The sequence below is a fragment of the Danio rerio genome, chromosome 17 (assembly GCF_049306965.1).
Source record: "Danio rerio strain Tuebingen ecotype United States chromosome 17, GRCz12tu, whole genome shotgun sequence".
Taxonomy (NCBI): Eukaryota; Metazoa; Chordata; class Actinopteri; order Cypriniformes; family Danionidae; genus Danio; species Danio rerio.
Genome location: NC_133192.1, coordinates 11,240,001 through 11,251,961, shown reverse-complemented (window position 1 = coordinate 11,251,961; position 11,961 = coordinate 11,240,001). Strand labels below are relative to the sequence as shown.

General features: G+C 35.1%; 1 protein-coding gene across 3 annotated transcripts in view; it reads left to right on the top strand.

Annotated features, from left to right (window-relative positions):
• Positions 1 to 1,362: 1,362 nt before the first annotated feature.
• baz1a (bromodomain adjacent to zinc finger domain, 1A) overlaps positions 1,363 to 11,961 on the top strand; it is a 35,772-nt gene continuing 25,173 nt past the window's right edge. For 2 of the 3 annotated variants that reach the window (NM_001365144.1, NM_001365143.1), the window contains exons 1-12: positions 1,363 to 1,487; positions 1,790 to 1,925; positions 5,519 to 5,794; positions 7,725 to 7,874; positions 7,969 to 8,070; positions 8,170 to 8,257; positions 8,353 to 8,487; positions 10,898 to 10,958; positions 11,058 to 11,212; positions 11,391 to 11,486; positions 11,563 to 11,701; positions 11,867 to 11,961. The exon at positions 11,867 to 11,961 is cut by the window's right edge and continues 40 nt beyond it. In NM_001365144.1, coding sequence (NP_001352073.1) covers positions 1,813 to 1,925; positions 5,519 to 5,794; positions 7,725 to 7,874; positions 7,969 to 8,070; positions 8,170 to 8,257; positions 8,353 to 8,487; positions 10,898 to 10,958; positions 11,058 to 11,212; positions 11,391 to 11,486; positions 11,563 to 11,701; positions 11,867 to 11,961 — 1,410 coding nt within the window. In that variant the 5' untranslated portion in view covers positions 1,363 to 1,487; positions 1,790 to 1,812. The remainder of the gene's footprint in view (positions 1,488 to 1,789; positions 1,926 to 5,518; positions 5,795 to 7,724; positions 7,875 to 7,968; positions 8,071 to 8,169; positions 8,258 to 8,352; positions 8,488 to 10,897; positions 10,959 to 11,057; positions 11,213 to 11,390; positions 11,487 to 11,562; positions 11,702 to 11,866) is intronic. The other variant, XR_012392636.1, reaches the window with a different exon arrangement.

The following is an 11,961-nucleotide window of genomic DNA, read 5'->3' as shown; positions in this document are numbered from 1 at the left end:
TGAAGATGAATCCAAAGAATCTTGATGAACTCTGGGAGTCCTGCAAGAACGCTTTCTTTCCATTCCAGAGATGTATGATCATATTGCATTTTGGTAAAATAAGTGTAATCTAGAGGCCTTTACCTTTCATATAAGCCACTTCTGATACCAAATGATCAACTAGAAGTCAAGTTATTATTTGTTTTTCCTAAAACTTGGATATGCAACAAGACTTTTGTCGGGTAGTATATATATATATATATATACGCACACACACATCCACACAAAACAAAAAATTCTCATATACTGCTTAACTACTGCCAAGAAGCTACTGTTTTGGAAATTAAAGATATCGCAAACATGTAAACTGTGGCTTGGAGAAATTGCCTCTATGTTAAATTAGGAGCGAATTAGATACTATTTGAAAAGAAAACTTGAACAATTTGACAAAATTTGGAATCTTTTAGTCTGTTACCTTGAAAAAAGCTCTCATATTAATGCATCATTTCTGTAATGTTTTTATATGCTTTGTCATCATTCTGTTATTTCAAACAGGTCTTTGTAACAAGTTTGCTTTTTAAGTGGGTGTTTTTTTGTTTTACGTTTTATGTGGACTTTCTGAATCTGTGTCTCTTCAATAAAACTTATTTGTCATATATATATATATATATATATATATATATATATATATATATATATATATATATATATATATATATATATATATATATATATACACACACACACACAAATTACAGATATTTTTAGATCCTCAAAATAAGGTTACAGTTACGTTTTCATGGATTGCCTAATTGCAATTTATTTTAGCTCAGGGTCATATAAATCAGCATTGTGTACATTCTTGGAAGTATAAATGTTAATTTAGGTACAGAATTTTTAAAAGTAAAAAAAAAACAAGCAAAAGTAATTTTATTTTGTTCTGCCAAGATACATTTGTATATATTTGTTAAGTTGATACGTACACAAAAGTTTCAAACATGAATGAAAAGCCACTTATCTGCCAATTGTATTGAGGTATGACGAAGTAAAGGTTGTTTACTTTAATGGTTTTGCAAATATCCCGTATATCCGAGAAGCCTGGCTTTGTGGTGGGGACATTTATAACAAAGATGGCGCCGCACTTATTTATCTTTATTTCCAACCACTGAATATCTGTCATCATGTCGCATCAACGCCTATTCAAACATGATAGACAAAAATTGTCATTCAAATTACATGAAGCTTCTGTGGCGGAAAAAAACCCTATTTCTACTTTCCCTCCCACTATTGGCTGTGGGGGCGTGATGGGCGCTCAAACTGACCAATGGAATGACAGAATTGTGCAAACTCCACCCACGGCGCTGCCCGGTGGGTAAGTGAACTAGAGCGGATCAAAACTTGTCGTCAACACGCTGATCCCCGCTCGGAGAAGTGGGACGTGCGCTGCTGATACTCTTGTGGTTTTCTTTCCCTTCCGGAGCCGATTATCTCTTTACATCATAGATTTGGTAATTGGAATATTTACTCGTCTATTATATGGGATTTATTAGTTATATAGGATGAAATAAGTACTTATTATTCGGTTTGAATGGAAAGCGAAACATGTGGGCTGGATTTTGAACGTCACCCGGGAAGCGCGTGTCATTAACAAAGACTGAAGAATATCGTTATTTTTTATACATTTGAAATCATAACGATTTTACTTCGGTCGCTTTCGACGACTCTCACATATTGACTTTTAATGGACTCTTATTAATGTGGTATGTTATTACTTTACGGTTGTATTAATGTGTTTGTTGTTTATTCAAAGTCTCCGAGAAAGAGAAAGAAAAGATGCCGCTGCTCCACAAAAAGCCGTTCGTGAGGCAGAAACCACCCGCGGATCTCAGACCCGATGAAGAAGTCTTCCTTTGCAAATATACACACGAAATCTTCAGGACATACGAGTAAGGAATTGTTATTTTTTATTTCCTAAATGTTGTTCTCAACTTCCTCTTCGATACCAGTCAACAACAGAATAACGTTAACTGGAAACCAACAACACAAGTGACAGCCCGCTTTAAAGTTTTAATGTTTCGTAAATAAAGCAACTTACGCTTTATATGTACACTGATTTGATTTTTTAAACTAATTTATTAATAATCCTGCAGCTTTTTGTGTAAAATAAACATATTTATTAGTAAGACTAGTTTTTCTTTCCTCTATAACGTTACACCCGGCAGGTGTCAGTTGGAGGCCTTTGCTAACATAGTTGGCTGCTAGTTAGTTAGCTTACTGTAGCCGAGTTAACCACGATATAAAGACTAATATGAATAAGATCATGTCTAAAACTATCTGTCGATTTGTTATAAGTCTTTATATAGTGTCATATCACGGATGGGATGTCCGCGGGAAGCCCCTGCTCGAGTGTTTTTGGGGTGTTAGCGGGGATGGGGAAGATCTCATCCACACACAGGATGTTGTAGCTTGAAACGTGGTCGCTGCTATTGTTAATGTATCTGGCCATTAGAGGCAGGAGTTTTACTGCTGCACTTCTTTTTGTTTTGATGACACTTGTCATTAGGTTTTGGGCAATTGACTTACTGGTCATGAGGGTCTGGAATGGGCATGGTTATGATGACCAAGTAGTACTTAGTTGCAACTATCCAGACATGTTTGTTTTGGATGGTGTTCTTTAGTCTTGGTGTTGATGGCATGTGTATAATCTGTCATCATTTTACAAAAAGTTGTTGTTTGTTTGGTCAGTGGTCGTTTGGGGTCATCAGATATAGGAAGTAAGATGCAAATTGGCATTTAGCATCATTTGTCACTAATGTCAGATCTGTTTACTGGGCAATGCAACTACCTGATGGTGAATCTTAGATAAAGCAAAACTTAAGTCCTTTGATCTCAAATTTTGTTTAATAGATTGTAGACTAGGAGCCATATATATATATATATATATATATATATATATATATATATATATATATATATATATATATATATATATATATATATATAAATAACCAAACTTGATTGAGGGCTGTGGACTGAAGTTGAATATACCAAACCATATTGCATTAAATTTGCCATGGTTCATTTCCCACTTTTTTGCTAATATTTTACAAATAACTATAAAACGTTGCTTTAAAACATATTTATTAACAATGCAGTATCATTTTTTACATTTTATAATGATTTTACTATAGTTACAACATAAACAATCACATTTATAACACAATGGAGATCAATGCTGAGTACACTAGCCGAGCAGCTCCCGTCTTTGCCTTGATTTGCTCGCCGATGTCTTGTGCATTTACCTCTGTCAAGTGACAGTATTTACATTTTAAAAGTCTGATTCGTTTACAACATTTAAATTTAGTTGACTTTTTTTGTAGCTCCGCAATTAAACAGAGAAACAAAAGGTTAGGTTAAACCAAAGGTTACCATGGGCCTACTTTGGGGACCTCTGTTCTATAGAATAATAGAAAGGTCTTTTTTTTTGGTCATTTTTAAAGTATTGACTTTTAGTTGGCTTAGTTATGTCTATTGACAGATTAAAAAAAAAATTAATGATTCCTATTTTTAACAAGTTTGAAATGTTAATAAACTAAAGTTAATAGATTTTTCTTAGCCACATATTTTAAATTGCTTGTCAAAAAAAACATCTGTGAATCTAGAGTTTAAATATTCAAAAAATCTTAATAAATGTATAATGAGCAAAATTCAAATGCTATGCAAACAAAAAGAGCAGTATAGAGAACGTGCAGGAATTTTATTGCAGTTCTAAATTATTTAACAAAAGGTGGCTGACTTGCCAAACTGACAGCAAACTGTGCAAAACTTCACTTAATTTTTTCATCATGTTTTTCGTCCTGCTTTCAAGATGTTAGAAACAGGCACCTTTGTTCATCCTCATAATTTGATGTTGCCGCAATGTTTTCTTCTCTTCACAGTACTGGTTATTGAAAATAATAACATGCACACAACATCCAATCAGATAAGAGGAACCAAAAAGCACTATTGCGTTTACGACTAGGCATGGGCCAGTATAAGATTCTGACAGTATGGTAACCTTGGATAAAAATTTCACTGTATTGTGATAACTGCTCTAAAATATGCTCCTTTTAAATGTCTTGGTAAAAAAAGCAAGAAAAAAACACTTAAAACACTTTTTTTAAAAGCTACTTTTTTAAAAATTTTATTTTAAGCAACATTTAAAATACTTTGGAGCAGTAAACAAGTCAGGCTAAATAATTCAAATTAATCATTGACTTCTGCTGTCTTTATTAGTTTCAAAAACACAGATTTCTTTGGCACAGGCATCTTTGGTTATCTTTTCTGCTGCAGATACTGTCGTACCTAAAAAAAAAACATAAATAAAAATCTTACATATACCCTAGGAACTTTTATAGCAGAAAATTTTGGTTCTTTTAAAACCTTGACTTATCCAAACCACGGTATACCTTAAAACTGGTTATAGTCTCATGCCCATCAACGACATCACAGAGAAGATGGCATTTAAAGGCCTGAAAACACAAACTGTTTATCGATTCTAAGACATTATTTAAAAAAATGTTTTATATTTGCATGCAATTGACAAATAGTCGCAGACAAATTAAACTTTAGTGACAAGGCAGCACTGATCAGGCCAGTAACGATTCTCATCTGTCCTGAGCGTCTATCACACTGACCCCAGGCCATCCTTATTGTTGAGCCCTGTCGAGTCAGTTGTTTTTCCCAAAACTTGACGTCTTGACAAGGTTTTATTAGTCATTTAAGTTTTATGAATGGGATTTTGTATACAAAGTATTTTCATCCAAGTATGGTGTATAATAAAGGTTATTATATTTTAAATTATTAAAAACTATTAAATGGATAATGCGTGGTGGCAAATTCTAAAGATTTAAAGTGACAATTATTATTTTGATGCTGCTCTGTGATCCTTAAATAAAAAGCTTTTTTTGCTCTGTAAACTATTGTTGCTCTGACATTTTAGTGGGTGCCTTTTGTAAAGCATTGTGACAATTCTTTGCTCCAAAACAAACCTACCTCCTTTCATCACTGATTATGATATCAATGTAAACCGTATATTCAGGATAGTTGAGTACTATTACACTAGGGCTGGGCCGATAAACAATATCATCAAATCACAATAAAATTTGTCGATAATGATAACAAGCTCTGGACATTTTTACTTGATATTGATCCCAATCACCAAGGATCAGCCAATCACACAGCTGATATATGCAACAACAGAAATCTATAATTGTGTTGATTTTAGAGATTAACCAAATTTTTGGTCGCCGATTTAATTTATCGGCTGAAATGCTGCATCATCCATTATCATGCTGCATCATCCATTATTACTTTGCCTGCTTGTTTTACTTTCCTGCCAGCAGTTCTCTTTCCTTCCAGCAGTATCCGCCTTCAGTCATGGTTGTGATGCTCTTCAAAGTGGAAGCATTAACAGCTTAAATGCAAATGTATATCGCTGTCGTTCAATATAGAAAATTATTATTGAGATTTTTCTGTGTTTTTTTTTTTTTTTTAACAGTGAATTCTTTGAGAGGACTATTCTGTGTAACAGTCTGGTGTGGAGCTGTGCAGTGACAGGGAAGCCCGGCCTGACCTACCAGGAGGCTTTGGAGAGCGAGAAAAAAGCCAGACTTAGTCTTCAGAACTTCCCCAATGCTCTAGCCGTCCCCCTCCTGCACCTGACAGCACTTACACACCGCTCACGCCTGCATGAGATATGTGATGATGTTTACGCCTATGTTAAAGACCGATTCTTTCCTGGAGAAATGGTGGATATTACCAGTCGCTCAACCAGGTGAGGTGTTATGATCATCAACATGAAATCACTGTACAGATTGTTGTGTTTGTCAGAGCAGTTCAACTAAATCTTTACCTTTTTTATAATGTCATTGGAATCAGTAAGGCAGTTTTTAAAATGAAAAAAAATGTATTTAAGAACATTAATTCAACCATTAAATGAACATTCAGCCATTTGGAATGTTTATTTAGGGCTTATTAACCTAAAGTACATATTTGCTTGATTTTGATATCATGGGAAGTAATGATAACTTGCTCATTTAATGAGTGAACTCTGATTTTTTTTTTGTTTGTTTATTTGAATAATAATATTAACCTGGTTTTATGTTTTTTTATTGTATAATTTTAGGTCACAATATATTTTACATGACCTTTTTAATGTGGTTTTACAGTAGAAACTGCCCATTTAATAATTATTTGATTCGTTTGATTCTGTTTTGAAATGCAAAACAACTTTTGTGCAGCAGCTGACTTGTTTTTGTTTTAACTGAAGGGAAAACAAACAAACCTTTATCTAGATGTTCCACACTTGTGTTGAAGAGAAAGAATATGAATAGTGATGAACAATAACCCAGCATAAAGAACTGTTTTGAACGGACCATGGCTTAACAGCAGAGAAACACCCAGATGTTCATCGACATGTCTCCACCCTCATCTGCCTCCTCTAGACAAAGCTGTTTTGAAGCTCTGAAAGTCCTTGGCAGCTCTTTATGCAGAATGTTATCAGGTCTCTCAAGACGAGTATGCCAAGCTACAATAATTATAAGTCCGACAGAATGGAAACTTGCCCGCTGAAGGGAAATGTATCAAAGCTCTGTCTTGGACGGGATCAGAGTCAGCCATCATGGGCTGACCTTGCTGTTTGGAGATAACTGAAAGTAAATGGGTGGAGCTTAAAGAATCCTTCTGATTGGCTGAACTGGTACAAGGAGTTGCCTCAGACATCATCAGAGACAGCCAGACATGAGGCAGCATGGAGTCCCACTGGTAGTCAGGGGGTGAAGGGGGATTTTTTCTTTTTTTTCTTCTTGAAGACAAGTAGGAAGGCTGTGTGTTTAGCTGAGCGTTTCTGTCTCATCTAGTGAGACAATTCGGTTACACCCAAATTGCCTGCATTATTATGTATGGTTGAAGTTTATCTGTATTGAAAGTGGCTGATCTTAAAGAAATAACTGTTTTGCCTTATAAGTTCTTTTCAGAAAGGTTTCGATCTGAAATTGTTGACCAAAACAATGGTTTAATTGTCTCTACAGTGTAGACCGTGCAGCACCGTTCATACACAATGTGGATAAGCTCTAACAAGAACATGTCAGCTACTTTCTCTATTTCATGATAAATACATGTACTGTATTATGAATTTTCTTGGTTTAAAGGGTTAGTTCACTGCAAACTTAAATTCCTTATTTACTTTACATTGTTTACTTCTTTGAGAAGCAATGATGGTTGCTGACACGCATCAACTTCCATAATGGGGAAAAATTACTACTCTGGAAGTCAATGGGTCCCGACAACCAGCATTTTTCAAAATATCTTCTTTTGTGTTCAACAGAAGAACGAAACCTCAGTAGGTTTTGAACAAATGAAGGGTGAGTAAATGACAACCAAATTTTCATGTTTGGGTGAACTATCCCTTTTATTCAAAAATGCATTTCTATTAAAAACTAATTATTATATCCATCATCACCAGCAACTAAAAACCCTAAATAATCAAAATTCATTATTTTCAGTGTGTGTCAGATTAAGTAAATCTGAATTATTTGTTATTTATTGAATTATTTGTTTTTCTCACATGCTCACTTTCTAATTGACACTTTATTTTCTTGAATTGTTTACATATTTTTTTTTAAACAGGTCACACTTCTCCTTTTAGAGCTGAACATTTGCATGCTGAGGAGCCAAATCTATTATAATGTTTCTTTGTTCAACAGGCAGCTCTGCAAAATATTGGAAGTTATACCTCCGTATTCCAATGGCGCAGTCAATGGCCACACCAAACACCGCATTGAGGGGGATTCAATAGTGATCAGTGACAGCGATGACGAGCCCACAGTCACTTCACCCAAAACACCATCCAATGGGTCAGTTCACAAAGCTTTGTTTTAATGCTTCATACACGTTTCCTTGGCTAGTTTCCATCTAAATTGTGTATTTTCATTCCTTGATCGTGTGAAGCAAGAAGAAAAAGGCCATCAACCCATCTTCATTTAAATACAGAGTTCAGCCTGTTAGCCCAGAGGCTTGCGAACCAGTAATAGTAAAAGTTGCTCAAATGAGGTGAGTTGTTGGTTGTTTACTTGTATTTTAAAATAAATACAATATATATATTTATACTCAATGATTTTTTTTTTCTTCTTCTGCTGATGCATTTAATAGTCGAAAAAAGAGCATTTTCAGTCGAGACAGATTGAAGCTTTTGCTTAAACAGCATTGTGAACCAATGCATGGGACCATTAGAGTTAAGGTAAAAACAAAAAATTATTAACTTTCAGATGGCTGGAGTTACCTAGTTTGCCTGATTACTGTATTGAAGTTTTTATTGATGTTGTTTTTTTGCAGCCATCATCAGCTTTACAATACAAGTTAGCCGAACACAGTTTTTCCCACTTCTTCCCGGACGAGCCCCCAGTATTTACCTTCAGTCCACCAGGGAAGGGCAGAGGTCGCCCTCCTAATAATGCCTCTTCAACGGAGGTCAGTGTTATAGTGTTTTTACTAGGGATGTAACGATTCTCCGTGAGCCGGTTGAAAATCGATTCAAATATGTGACTTCATATTGGTAGAATTGTTGAATGAATTCTAATACATTTTTTGAACGCTGCATTTACAGACTCTACCTGCACATCAGGGTTAAGCAAGAGTTGGGGCAGCAGAGTAAAATGACAGTGGTGAAGTGCACCAGACAAAAAACAAACTGCAAATACTGCAAAAAGAAGTTTACTCATGCTGTGTTTACACCAGATGCAGAACGTGTGAATAAATTGCACGTAAATACATGCGTAAACATTTTGAGTTTACTTGCTTCATTCGTGCGTCAAATTCACTTCACAATAGATGTGGATTCGTCATGGGAGGGGCTTCTGTCTGCCTGGTGACTCCAGCTTAGTTGCTAAATGGCTACTGTGGATTATATTGAGAGTATAGCTTGGCGCCATGTCTGAGTCTGCTAGATCCTTTCAGAGGTGCACCCAGCTCTGTTCATCAACTCCTCCAGAAGCTATACCTGAATGATAGAGGCTTTCAGCGGTGCTTCCGACTGAGCCAAGCCAGTTTGATTAACTGTTGTCCTGTGTCAGCAAAAGGATTTCCCTTTGGGACCCCAACAACAAGCACTGCATCATAATCATGCCCATACAAGAGAAAGCTCGTGATTGGTTAACGTGACGCGAATGTCCACTGAAGATCAGATTTTCAGGATTAAAGATAATTAAATTTAGCAGTTTTTATTTTAATTTATTTATTCAAGTATGACTGTAACACACAAACACTGTTGTAAATATATTAAAACAAGTGCTTGTTTATTGTAAAATTCTTAATGACAAAAAAATACTTATTTGTGGATCTCCTTACATCCAGGTGCAGCCTTCCTGCTGTTGTGGCTGGTGTATTCTGTGAAATTTTCTTACCTCTTGGTTTCAAATGTGGTCCTGAAAAATCTCTGTTTGAAGGGCTATCTACCAGTTCCCCTTAGCCCTACACCTTTAAGCTAAAGAGAATTGGGATTGGGCCTTATCCTGATTAATTATACAAATAATATTACTTATTCACCTTCATAATAATTTTCAACTCCTGTCTTTATCCTACTCAATGTGTTCGCGGAGTCTTAAAGTTTTAAATGTCTTAAAACAAAACGTTATGCCTTACAGTCTTAATTTCACATAAATATTGTGTTGTAGGTCTTAAATCATTTTAAACTGGTCCTAATTTTCAGAAGACCCATCCAATCACCAACAATCCAAGTATTTTATATATATATATATATATTTGAGGTTTTTTTATTGCAAAGAGATTTTTTACAATAAATTATTAAATTCCCTAATCAGGAAAAAAAACTAAAAGCAATTATGCAACTCCTCATGATAATAACAGCAATATATCCCTTTACATGATCTTCCATTTACTCTAAACCTATTTGCAGAAGTAAGGGTGAGTGGACATAATATTTATAAATAATCTTGAAATGTAAGGTTTTATGACAGGAATGCATTAGGTCCAATAGGATTTATACTCTTAATTTAAACAAAAAGCAAACAAATGTATATTTTTTGCAATTTTCTTTATAATTAATATACATTTGACATTGCTAAACTAGTCATTAAAAAAAGAAACATACTGAACTGGGGTTTTAACAAAAATCCTTAGTGTTTGCCCCGGTATAAGTCTAAAATTTCATTCATAATGGTCTTAAAAGGGTCTTAAAAAGTCTTAAGTTTGGCTTGATGAAACAAACAAAAACCCTGCTACTATATAATTAATAATTTTATAATCAGTATTTTATGCCAGTGGCCAGTCCCCTGGATAAGAGGGCCTATTGACCACCTCTGTACACCCAGCTCTCTAGTTTGGAAATGACTTGCCTCTCCACACCAGCCATCTTAGTCTTCCGTGAAAGTTTTTTCATCAGCAGGGGGCATTGTAGAGATCTTAGCTTTTACCAGATATGCTGATATATTTTTTAGAAATATAAAATCTCAGCACAGTCACGGTTTGTATATATTAGTGAGTCTTTAGTTTGTATTCTTTTTTTTTTTTTATGCGTTTTTAAAATAGCAATTTGGTTATGGCAGAAAATATATTATTTTACAAACTGTGTGCAGCATTTAAGAAATAAAAGGGCTCTTCATCTTAAATTTGTTTTAAATAGTTTTGTTAAAATCGTGTCTAAATCGTTAGTTTAGTATCGTGAATCGTATTGTATGGTGAGTCCGGTGAATTGTTAAATCCCTAGTTTTTATGTGTGTGTTTGTGTGTAAATGTTTGCTACTTGTTTTCTTCCATTCACCTAATTTAAAGCATGGCATGTCATTTGTTAAGATGCAATCAGTGTGGTAGAAAATTGCTTTAAATACGGTTTCTCTGATGAGGACTTGTTTTCCAATTCTAGATAAATTATATTGAAGAGAAGCTCAAATTGATGCAGCAGAAAGAGCAAATGATGTCAATGGGTAAGTGTAACATGCATGCTAAAATTTAAATCTAGACTAATATAGAGCAAAATGTGCTGTGTATCTGCATAAAACTGCTGTTTCTTTACATTTATTAAGAAAAATTCAGAAAAGAAAGAGATGATCTAATAGAGGCTAAGAAGAAAGAAAAAGAGGACAAGGAGAAAAAGAAAGAGGAGATGAAGAGGATTCTTGAAGAGGAGAAACTGAGAAGGAAAGAGGAGAGGGAACGAATGAAGGTCGAGAAAGAGAGGGTGAGTTGTACTTTCTTTTGTTTTAATTTAAGTGCGTGTCTTGTCTCAAGCCTTTCATAAATGCCTGCTCTTTGGTCTTGCAGAGTAAGTTAATTAATGCTTTGGCATATTTATTTTTAGCTATATGGTAGTAAATATACTAGTTGTATAATTCCTTTTATTTTCTGATGTGGTTCAGGAACGAGAGAAGCTAAAAGAAGAAAAGAAAAAATATGCTGAACGACTAAAGCTATGGAGTAAACCTCGAGAGGACATGGAGTGTGATGACCTGAAGGTAAGTCTCCTGCTGGGACATCTTTGTTTTAGCGCATGCATGAGTGACAAACTTAACGTCGTTTGTCTCTTATCAGGAGCTGCCAAAACCTATTCCAGTGAAGACGCGTCTTCCTCCAGAGCTGTTTGGAGATGCTCTGATGGTGCTCGAGTTCCTGCATGCTTTCGGAGAGCTGTTTGATTTAAAAGATGAGTTTCCTGATGGTGTAACACTTGGTAAGATGCATTTACTGCTCAAGTGCATAAAACGTTATTCTCAATTGCTAATGAATCTAGTCAGAGTCTTCCAATAACATTCTAGCTTGCTATGGGCTTTTCTTTTGCAGTTTTTGGTGTTGGTGGCAAATAATGTACCTAATATTGTTTTTTTTCTGCTTGCAGAGGTGCTGGAGGAGGCTGTGGTGGGCTCTGATCCTGAGGGACCGCTCTGTGAGCTGCTCTTCTTCTTTCTTTCTGCAATATTCCAGGCTTTAGCA